Genomic DNA, 11,590 nt, shown 5'->3' on the forward strand with positions numbered 1-11,590 from the left:
AGAGAGAGAGACAGAGAGAGAGACAGAATGGGCATGCCAGGGCCTCCAGACACTGCAAATGAACTCCAGACACGTGCACCACATTGTGCATCTGGCTAACGTGGGTTCTGGGGAATTGAGCCTTGAACTGGTGTCCTTAGGCTTCACAGGCAAGCGCTTAACTGCTAAGCCATCTCTCCAGCCCAGGAAGTAGGAACTCTTATTAACCTGGAAGGAAAGAGAAAATTACCAATAAAACCATGGAATAGGATGCTTAAAAGCTTTGTTCCCCAAGAGAAAAATCTGTAAACTGGGAGATAAAGGTGACAGAGGGCAGGTTTTTGTACTGAAGTTAGCAGGAGTATTTGCTGCTCAGCAGCCTAGGTATTCTGCAATTCTTAAATAAAATGAAGCTGTTTCATGATGATCAAAAAGAAATGATCAGCATCAACGAGGCCTCTAATTGTGGCCACAGGAATGGATAGAAGAAATAGATTCATAACACAGAAAATTTAATGGATAGAATTAGGCTAGCATTTAGAATGGAATTTTAATTTCCTGGAGCTAGAGAAGTCACTTCCAAGGAATATATATGTAATATTAATGAATAATTACATCAACAAATAATAACTGTGAGAAAATCTGGATTTCTTTTTTTTAATTTTATTTTTTATTCATTTTTATTTTATTTATTTGGATTAAAGAAAGAGGCAGAGAAAGAGAGAGAGAGAATGGGCATGCCAGGGCATTCAGCCATTATAAATGAACTCCAGTCACATGTGCCACCTTGTGCATCTGGCTTACATGGGTTCTGGGGAATCAAACCTGGGTCCTTTGGCTTCACAGGCAAATGCCTTAACTGCTAAGTCATCTCTCCAGCCCTGGATTTCTTTATTGTAAGAATTCTGAAAGCCTTCAAAATACTAGTATGTGGTATCAATCTTCAAGACTGGAATGGAGTATACATTTTCCAAACCTTTGAGCTTAGAATCCCTTTTTACAAAGAAATTAGAATAACTGAAGTTCTGTAAAATTCTCACTGTGAGATTGTATTTGTTTGAACTGTACTAAAACTTTGGGGATGTTTTTCCCACATGGATGCCAATCCTTCCCTTAAAAAGATCCAGTGAAAGAGATTCTCAGGCTCCATACATAACTTTTTCCTGACTTTATTGTTAGTATTCCTTGTGCATCTTATATGAATATTTCTATGATAATTTTAGCCTCTCTGTGTGTGCTCTTGGGAATAACAGAAGCCATTTTCTAAAAGAAGCAATACCTTCTAGGTCATCATTGAGTCCCATGGATGACCAGAACAAAAAGACCTGAAGACTTGTCAATGAGAAAATAGGACATGATTCATAGCAAACTCAGGGATGAGTACAAATTTGTTTCACATTTGTACAAGACCTCTTAGTCACTTAAAATGTTCCCATGTCTCATATTGAAGTCAGAAGTGCCAAGAGCCAATTGAGTAAAAGAAAATCTGATAGAATAATTTATTTTTTCAACTTTCAGATAATCAATATTTTCAAGCAAAGCTGATACTATAGGCACCAATAATTTGAACATTCAAGAAATAGCTAAGAGCCTGGATGGGGATTGAGATAAATTAATGACAAACACAAATTCTCTTATTGCAACAAATAGTTAAACTCCTGGCTTGAGCATGATAGGAGATATCTGTTCACAGAGACTTCTCTAGAATTCAGTAGAGCTGTATACCCTTATTGAAGGGTGAAAGTGGCTAGGCCCCTATAAATAGCAAGCATGCCACATGAAATAATAAGATGCAGAGACAGAAATGCAGAGGGAGGATGACAGCTTGGGGTGAATTCTGGTCCAACATTCACCAGGTTTGACATAGCCTCCACTTATGACAGCAAATTGGTGATACTACATCATCATGTAAGATAATGTTCTGTATATAACAAGTAATCATTAGCATGTTTTCTAATTATTTGTCATATGACTTTGCCATACTAAGATGTACATTATTGTAAAAGGAAAGGGAGCAGCTTCCTTGGAAAATAGAAGATGTAAGAAGCCAAGAATCCAAGAGCATTTTAGAACAGTACACAAAGACCCTGGTGTGCTCCAGCAGGCTATGGCAGGAAAGTTATTACAAAGACTCTATTTACAGTGGGGATTCAGCTTTAGCTCCAAACTAATCTTTGGAGCAGGGACCAAACTAAACACCCAGCCACGTAAGTAGAATGAGGCAAGGGTACAAGGAACAGACACTGCCTTCAGCTTGAGTACTTTCTTCTGTCAGGTCCTAAAAGGTTCTTTCTACCCATCTCTTCCAGAATTACAGAATTAAGTGCTCTGGAGACATTATCCTGGGACAAGCCTTTAGAAATTAGGAGGCAATTGATAAGCTTGGTCCTTTCACTTAGGAGATCCAAGATACTACAAAATTAAGGATTTTGCATTTCCATTTATGGAAATCACATGAATCTATGTCAATCTGGAGCACCCTTACATAATTGGACAAGGAGGAAAGGAGAGTATACCAGAGACAAAATTGCAGTACAAAATAGCACAAAGACTAAAACTTGAGACTACAATTCTCCTGTCTTGTGGGAGACCTGTGCCTTTCCTATTTAAGTAGTAGGTAGATCCTGTGAGTGTCTGCAATGATGTCACCTGCAGTGTGAGTACTACAAGAATGACTGGTCAACTCACATTTGGAAAAGGGACCCAACTGTCTATAATATCTGGTGAGTCATCCCAAGTGACACCATTTACAAACTTATGTTATCCATCCTTTCCCCGGAGATATTCATTTTTACTACACTGAGGTAAGAATAATAACCTTACAGGGGTCCAAGGAAGATAAAAGGCATAGTCATCAATCTTGAATATCTATATTTCTCTAGGCCATACTTATTCAAAATTGATTAAATTCAGTGGTTATGTTTAAATGTATTTTAAGTGGTTATCATTTTACATATGACTGAGGATGAAGAACCCTAAAAGGTATAAAGACTAGCCCAAGGTACAGAACTATATTGTACATTTAACAACCTAAAAACAATTTTAGAATTAGCAATTGATGAGGTCAACAGGCAGATAAAAAATAAGTTAAGGTTTTGGCTGCAGGTGTCCTAAATAGAGGATGCTTTATGTAGCAGAAATGATTTTTGTTGAGGCCTAAAGGATAGGCAAGATCAGTATGGGCAAGAAGAGAAAAGACAGTAGTGAAATTCCTTGCATAAGGAATTACCAGAAAGTCTGATTTTGGCCATGAACAAGATATAGGGCTTTGGCCTAAGTGAACAGATCTTATAATCAAAGTGGATTGAGAGAACAAGACAAAGCAGTTGTCTTCCTAGATGATGGAGATTAGATATACTTGAGACTTCCAAAGAATACAGAAGTTACAGCCAGGGCCTGCCAGGAGAAAACTGAGAATACAATTCAGAAATGCAGACCAGGGCCGAAAATATGGCTCTGTGGTTAAGGCGCTTGCCTGCAGAGCCTAATGGCCTGGGTTCAATTCCCCAGTACCCATGCAAAGCACAAAGTAATGCATGCATCTGGATTTCGTTTGCAGCAGCTAGAAGCCCAGGTACACCCATCCTCCTCTTCCTCCTTCTTTGAAAATAAATAAATAAAATACATTTTTTGAAAAAGAAAGAGGGGCTAGAGAGATAGTTTAGCAATTAAGGCGTTTGCCTGCAAAGCTAAAGGCTCCAAGTTTGACTTCCAGGAACCACATAAGGCAGATGCACAAGGGGGTGCATGCATCTGGAGTTCCTTTGCAGTGGCTAGAAGTCCTAATGTGCCCATTCTCTCCCTCCCTCTCTCTCTGCCTCTTTTTCTCTCACAAATAAATAAATAAAATATATTTTAAAAGAAAGAAATGCAGACCAGATGTGAAGTGAGAGGTGTAAGCACCTCACATAACCTTTGGTGAACTCTAGGAGGGGTCCTGCCAAACTCAGAGAAGAAACTTAAGGTCTCTTCAAGGAAATCTTGGGGGTGGTAATGAAGATGCTCCTTTTTGCCCTACTGTTCCCTGATGGTCGTACTTATACATCCGTGTTAGCAGCTCTTACTTCTGGGTTCTAGTGTTTGATCACAGACTATGGATTTCATGATAAGGGAGTTTTCCATCACTCCTATGTCACTGGGGTCCTGAAGCACTAAAGCTTCTGCAGTTAGTTTTGAATTATGATGAAAATTCAGTATCTAGATTAGCTGAGCTTCCAGTTGAAACATTGATTCAGTCTTGCTAAAGTTACCTTATGATGTCATCGGTGGTAAAATGTGTTTTTGTTACCAAAGAGGAATAGGCTTACTCTCACCATGGACTTTGAGAGAGAGAACCTCAAAGATCTCCAATTTCAGAGTGGCTCATTTCAGGAGGGGGGAAGTAAGGTTACAGGAGATATAGAAAATAAAAGGGACTAAATAAGTCCCTCTAGTACAACCTTATCTTTTTGTCTGAAAAGGGGACAGACACCCAAAGCTCAGATGATGGCACCCACCCCTGCTCTGCTGCTTCAGGGCACTGCCATACTATAGGCAGCTCTGTCTTGACTCAGCATCCCAAAGACATGCCAAGGGCTGATTTCTTTGGTTTGAATCCAGTGGGGTGTCTGCATCGCCAAGGCCACCCTGGCTGGCTCAGGAAGCAGCACTACAAGGGGTCAGAGAAAATTGCATACTGAGGAACTGTGGGAGTGAGAACTATGGGACAGGAAATTCTAATCTCTGCCCAGTTGGAAATTCTCTGGGTGACTCCAGTGTTTTAATCCTCCAGGCAAACCTCTACTTCCTTCTTTAGAAGTGGAAGGAGGTCAGAAATAATAAACAATGAGAATGCATTAAAAGCAAAATCCTGAGGAAATAGTCAAGAATGAGTCTCAACACTAAGAAAAAGCCTCTGGTAACTCCTGCTTCCTAGGATGGAGAATAGACACTGTGTGTTGCTCTGTAGTACAGTTTGCATGTTGAAACCCCATTTTATCAGTAATTACAACTACCAACATTTGTTCAATACTGTGTGGTTTACTAGGTTAATTTTATGTACAGAGACATTCATCTCTCAGAATTCCCATTAGAAAGATGGATGAAGCAACATCTCTGTTTTACAGATGAAATTACTAAGACTTCAGCATTTAGTATGACTTAAGGCCTTATCTAGTAAATTGTACATCCAGGCCTTGGTGGTAGGTATTCTGGTTTGTTTTCCAAAACATTTGTTTTAATATTTTTTATGTAATTATTTGCAAGCAGAGAGAGAGAGAGAATACTTCAAGCCACTGCAAACTCCAGATGCATGCATCACTTTGTGCATTTAGCTTTACATGGGTACTGGGAAATTGAACCAGGGCCTTTATGCTTTGCAAGCAAGCACCTTAGCCACTGAGCAATCTCTCCAGCACTGTCCAAAACTTTTATCAGTGAGAGAAAACACTGCCCTGTTCTAACAAGACACAGAATGTCTTGAGCCAAAAGAAGACAAGAGAAGATGGTAGAAGGTATTGGTCCAGCCTTAGTCTCACCCATTCTATGAGTCCCCTTAATGTTAGCACATCACACATACATTTCTTGCCAATGCCCAGACAGCCTAGTTGGGGGAGGGGAAGAGCATTCTGGGTACAGACCCACACAGGTTCTGCCAGGCCCTTTTTCCTGCCAGAGCAATATTGTTGACTAGGTATACTGAGGTTTTGAAGACTTTCCTGTTAAGTAGAGGAATACATTTCTTGTTTTGTAGAATGTCAGGCAAGACCTGGTGGAGACCATTCACTGAGAACCTGGCCTTTTGGCTAAGACTCATGGCTTGTGTCAATCCAGAAGTCCCAGTCCATCACATGTAGCTGGTTTTGAAAAACATTGTTTCTCAGCAAGAGCATTTTCTAACCTGTCTCCTCGGCCCACAGACATCCAAGACCCTGCCCCTGCTGTGTACCAACTAAAAGATCCAAAATCCAGCAACAACTCTGTCTGCTTATTCACTGATTTTGATTCTCAAGTCAATATGTCAGATCTGGTGGAATCTGAAATGTTTATCTCTGACAAAACTGTGCTGGATATGAAGTCTATGGATTCCAGGAGCAATGGGGCCCTGGCCTGGAGTAGCAAAACTGATTTCAAGTGTACAGATGTCTTCATAGAGAACACCTTCACCACCAGCTCAGGTGAGTGCTGCCCAGCCCTTTGCAACCTACAGGAGAGGCCTACATGTCTACACATAGCTCAGGTCAATGGTGTTTAAAATCTGTCAGCAGACCCTCATTCTTTTACTAAGGAACAGTGAGCTCTGTCCTAGCAGGCCACAGAATGTCTTGAGCCAAAAGCAGACAACAGAAGATGTTAGAGAGCATTGGTCTAGCCTTAGTCTTGATCACCCTATGTTCGTACCTCCCTGCATTTGCTTTAGCTATTTGCCCTTACAGTTCTCTGAGACACAGTTCTAACACCTTTCTCCAAGCTGCCTACCCTTATTTATCTTTGTCTGCCAAAAGGTCTTTCCCAGCTCCTAAGGGGTCTTCACTCAACAATCTGATTGTGCAGGCACAAGGTATCAGGTTCAGATTGAAGTAAGAAGCCAAGTAAGGGGGTTTCCCATAGGAAGCACTATTCTTGTCAGAGAAGACCATCCATCAGCAAAAGAATATGTAAATAACTTCATGCTAGAATCCATATATGCTTTAATTTATAGTCAAGAAAAGAGCCACCTTAGAGACAGAAGCCAGGAAAGGTCTCTGAGCAAATGCTATTCAAGCTCCAACATAAAGAATAAGAAGGGACCGGCTATACCCAGGTCAGAGAGAGAACCCTCTGTAGGCCTGAGATAGGATTATGATGAGAACAAGAAAAAAACAGCAGGAAATGAATTGGAAGACATAAGGGCCAAATCACAAGACTTCACAGGCCATGAGAGAGCAGATCCTATTCTAAGTACATTGCTTTGCTGTGAGCAGGAGAGTAACTTCTAATTTACTTTTTAAAAATAACTGGCTATAGTTGGGGATATAGCTCAGCTGGGAGAGTGCTCAATTACCATGCACCAAGCCCTTAGTTCAAACCCCAACACCTTATAAAACCATCCATGTTGGCACATGCCTGTAATCCCAACAAGCAAAAGATGGAGACTGGAGAATCAGAAGTTTAAGGTCTTTCTTGGCTACATAGCCAGTCTGAGGCTGACTGCTATGTAGAGGATAGATTGTAGGTCAAGAGTGGAAGGAGAAAGGAAAGTGACAATGAAGACAATGAGGCCTTAGCAGCTAGTGGTAGGAAACCAAGTGGCCAACACCACTTGGGTTGCACAGACAGAACCATCAAATATGAAGTAGGGCATCTGCAAAGGCAGCTGGATCCTATGCAGAGTAGCTGAGTCAATGATGATGCCATATAGTGAGTTAGGATAAAAAAGGAACAAATTTTGGGAACATAATGCTTTGGAATGCATGAAAGTATCTGTCTTTCTATGACCCTAGTCATTAGGCATATGTCTCATGGCCTTTAGTGGCCTCAAGACTGAAACCTGCCCAAGGACAGGGTCTCTGTGTTGATAGTCTTTAACGTTCATGCCATGAAACATATACTTTGCACAGCCAATGTTTGTTGAATGAATGAAATGGTACCCAGAGGCCAGGGTTTTGATCCTATCAGGACCAACATCTTACCCTAGTAGGTGCCCCTAGGCAATACGTCCCTCCCCATGGAAGCAAGGAAAAAGCTGGGAAATCTTCACCTTCAGGAGGACTGGGTAGGAGAGTCAGCATGCTCAGGACTCTAAGAAAATTTATTTCTTTTTCCTTTTAGACATTTCCTGTGATGCCAAGTTGGTAGAGAAAAGCTTTGAAACAGGTAAGAGAAGAGTCTAGCCCAGCTTTGCACAACATTGGGAAAGCAATGTACCCATCTACCACACAGGGGAAGTGAGGACAGTGAATCTGAGAATGCCCATGATGAGGAATGGGAATAGCACTTCCAAACCTGCTCTCAACTATGCGGGGTCTTGCTCGAGTCCTCCCAGCACAACTAACTTGAGCTTCCATTCTACTTAAGGGTACATCTCTGGTTTTACTTCCTTTCAGTAGTTCCTCTGTCAGGACAGCCAAATGCAACTGAGTGTCCAGCTATTGCTCTCCCTTCAGTTCAGTTCAGTTCATTCTGAAGACATTCTCCTCTGTAGCTGACTTCTTTCAAGAACAGCAGTAGAAATCATACAAGCTTAGCCAAAAGTCTTGTCTCTCAATGCCACCTGACTTCCACAAGAGTTTTGACTGAGTCATCACTCTTGCAGTTAGTCTCACTAAGGGGCCCAGGCCCAACAGGCTATGGTGACACATTCTGAGCACTTACCCCAATCCCATCCCCATCCCCACCCCTAGAGGGACTAAAATGAGGATGAAGTCCACTAAGTGAATTTGTTTTGAAACACAATACTGTTTGACCCTGGAGGAATGCACAAATATATTTGCACTGGGATGCACACAGAAGCTCAGAGAGAAGGGCACTAAGGAGCTGAGGGTTGCCTCTACTCACTCTACACTCCTGAGAAAGCTATTGGTTTTACAGATATGAACCTAAACTTTCAAAACCTGTCAGTGATGGGGCTCCGCATCCTCCTTCTAAAAGTGGCTGGATTCAACCTACTTATGACGCTGAGGCTGTGGTCCAGCTGAGGTGAGAAGGTATCAAAACTGGGAGAAGGGGTAGGGATCCTGGTGAGTCTCAACTCTCTCTGATAGTAAATCTCCATATGAATTTATTTTTAAATTCTAAGATTGGACCCATAAAACTTCTACTTCATGTTTCAAATTCCTGTTGTTAATAATGGCCTGAAACATTTCCATAACAAAAACACTCCATTGAGCCCTGTCTCTCCTAAGAGGTATGAAGAACAACTAGATGTGATTACACATTTTAGACATGAGGAACCTGAGGCCAAGTACCATCAAGGGCCACACAGCTGATGAGTGGGAAGATTAGAGAAATTCAGACTCTGACTCATTTATCCCACATGCCTCCACCATACTAACGGAGCCCCCAGTTCTTTCCCTGTGTCCTATCTCCCTCGCAAGTTTCCCTCAGCTTGACATGGGAAGACACTGTATTCATTACACTTAATCCTGGCTAGAGCCATGTCCCCACCTCAAAGGTCCCTCCAGTCATCCAGCACTGCCCCAGACAAACTTATCCTATCATAGCCCTAGCAGTCCCAGTCCTCCTCAGCACGTAGCCTGACTCTGCTCTTCCTCACTCCAGGATGACAGGACTGTAAGGACAAGCCTTTGCTTCCAAATGCCTTCCTCCTCATCACTTCTCCTCTCCTTCAAGCAAAGAGGAGCCCTCCCACCCCCATTAAGAAGGTTCCTTCCATCTATATGGCCTCCAATGACAATGCCACCAACTAGATTTCACCTGAATTTGTGATGAAGATTGCTGAAGAGCTTCTAAGCACTGCCATCACACCATCTATTTCCTTGTTGCTGCTGGTCACTACTCACAGCAAGGGCAGAGACCAGGCACCTCCTGGCTGCGAAAAGGCTCCCTGCCCTTTCCCTGGGAAGGTCTCTGCTGTCCTACTAGATGGCCAATCTCCAGGGGAGTCTCTTGGACTGTAGATGCTGAAGAATGTATGAGGATCTTGTTTAAAAAAAATAGTGTTGGGCTGGAGGGATGGCTTAGCAGTTAAGGTGTATGCCTGCAAAGCCTAAGGACCCAGGTTCGATTCTCCAGATCCCATGTAAGTCAGATGCACATGGTGGCACATGCGTCTGGAGTTTGTATGCAATGGATGGCGGCCCTAGTGCATCCATTCTCTCTCTCTCTCTTTCCCCCTCTCTGTCTCTAATAAATAAATAATTAAAATAAAAAAACTTGTTAAAAAATAGTGTTCACAAAGAAATACATGTAATTCTTTTCTCAAGAGATGAGAAAAATGATCTTATTGTCTAAGTCCTCCCTGCTAAGCCATGTATCTAAGCCATGTTGTGTATGAGTCTGCTGCCTATAACTTCATTAAAGCTGAGTTAGCAGCAGAGCCTGTCTCCTCTTTGACTGGGAAGGGTGGGGCATTTTCTGCATGATATTGATGACACAAAGAGAAACCAAGGCATGTGTCATGCTGTCCAGGCAGCCTGCCTCAACAAATTATATAAGTCAACCTTTTCTTGGAAAAAGTTTCCATTAAAAACAAGCTATGCCAAGGACCAGAAACCTCCTCTTGCAAGCTTGGGCCCCCACTTATGCCACACCACTGGGCAATCCATACTAGGAAACCCACAATATGGGTGGTAGTGACCAATAGTTGAAATTTGGACCACACAGCAAATGCCCTCAAAATGCCACCCACTGGCTCCTGCTCTCCAGGAACATTTTCTTTGTCCTTTTTCTTTGCCCTATAAATGTATGGCAAGGGACCACCTCCCACTCTGCTGCTCCAGCCCTATGCCCCCAGCCCATAGAGGCGCCCAGTCTAGAAGCGGAGTAGAAAAGAGGTTGGGACCCAGGAGGATTTTGCATTGCCGCCATCCTAGACATGAACTAAGGAAAGAGGAGATGATAGCTCTCTCCTCAAGCCAGGGATTCAGCCAAGGAGAGTAGATGTCTTAAAGTCTCACCTCAGGAACAGGAAGAGGGATTTCCAGGGCCCCCCCAGCACAAGGTTTTCTCTCTAGGGGCCTCTGGCTGCCACAACACCTTTCCCAGGGGAGCAAGGATTCTGATGGGAATACACCTCAGAGACCATTCAGCCATCCACTGATGAAGGCCTAAACTGAGTACTTACTAATTCCCAATGAGCTTCAGGGTCACCACCTATAAACTGCCAGGTAGAGGAATCTACCTACAGCTCCATGTTTCTCTGATCCTGTGACCCTTGGAAAACCAAAAACCAGCGTCCCATCTCTTGATTATCCCTGCCAGGGTGTTCACAAAATCCGTCCTTCTAAGCTGTCTCATCCCCAGGCTAAATAGAGAATCCTTTAGAGATTACTCAAGAGAAAAGCCTCAGGGGACATCATCAATAGCCAGATTGCTCTCACACATGGGAGGACAGGCACTGACTTCCCAAAGTGGGATTTGCTACCTACTGGGAACTCCAGGAGGCTTCTTCCTTGAAACCACCTTCTCATCTGTCTGGCATAATGTAAGAGATTCTATCATTGAGAATTCTTTTAATTAAGCCATTCTCTTCCTTGTATTAAATGAAAATGACCTTGGGAGAGTTAGTGGTGCAAGCCTTTATCAAACTCTTAAAAACTTGGGGCAAATTGGTTTTATTTTGTCCCCAAAGTGGTAATTCACTTTGTTCTGTATAAAAAAGATCCAGGCAAAGCAAGTGGGGGTGTCTGGGGCAGCAGGTCTGCTCCTAAGAGTTAGCTGTAGTTATGCTAAGGCTGAAAGGAACCTCAGAGGTCTAGGGTAGGAGTCAGGAGCTGGAATAGGCCCAGAATAAGGGAACCTGTGGACATGCTAGTCCAGTATCTCCCAGACAGCACCATCTAGAGATTTGTGGAACCCTAATGCCACCTCAACATCCATGTGAGGTGATGTGGCAGGGGCTCGGGCTCTACCCACGCTCATGGAACAAGAAGAGCTTCCTCTTTCTAGGTCCAGCCCAAACTAGGCACAGAGT

The 11,590-nt window shown here is 42.7% G+C and overlaps 1 gene segment (V, D, J or C); it reads left to right on the forward strand.

Moving 5' to 3' along the window:
• Window positions 1–9,362, forward strand: part of LOC101600058 — a 746,857-nt gene extending 737,495 nt beyond the window's left edge. Inside the window, 4 exon segments of the C gene segment in view lie at window positions 5,877–6,134; window positions 7,768–7,812; window positions 8,527–8,634; window positions 9,217–9,362. Coding sequence covers window positions 5,877–6,134; window positions 7,768–7,812; window positions 8,527–8,633 — 410 coding nt within the window.
• The last annotated feature ends 2,228 nt before the right edge of the window (window positions 9,363–11,590 follow it).

The sequence above is a fragment of the Jaculus jaculus genome, chromosome 7 (assembly GCF_020740685.1).
Source record: "Jaculus jaculus isolate mJacJac1 chromosome 7, mJacJac1.mat.Y.cur, whole genome shotgun sequence".
NCBI classification, from domain to species: Eukaryota; Metazoa; Chordata; class Mammalia; order Rodentia; family Dipodidae; genus Jaculus; species Jaculus jaculus.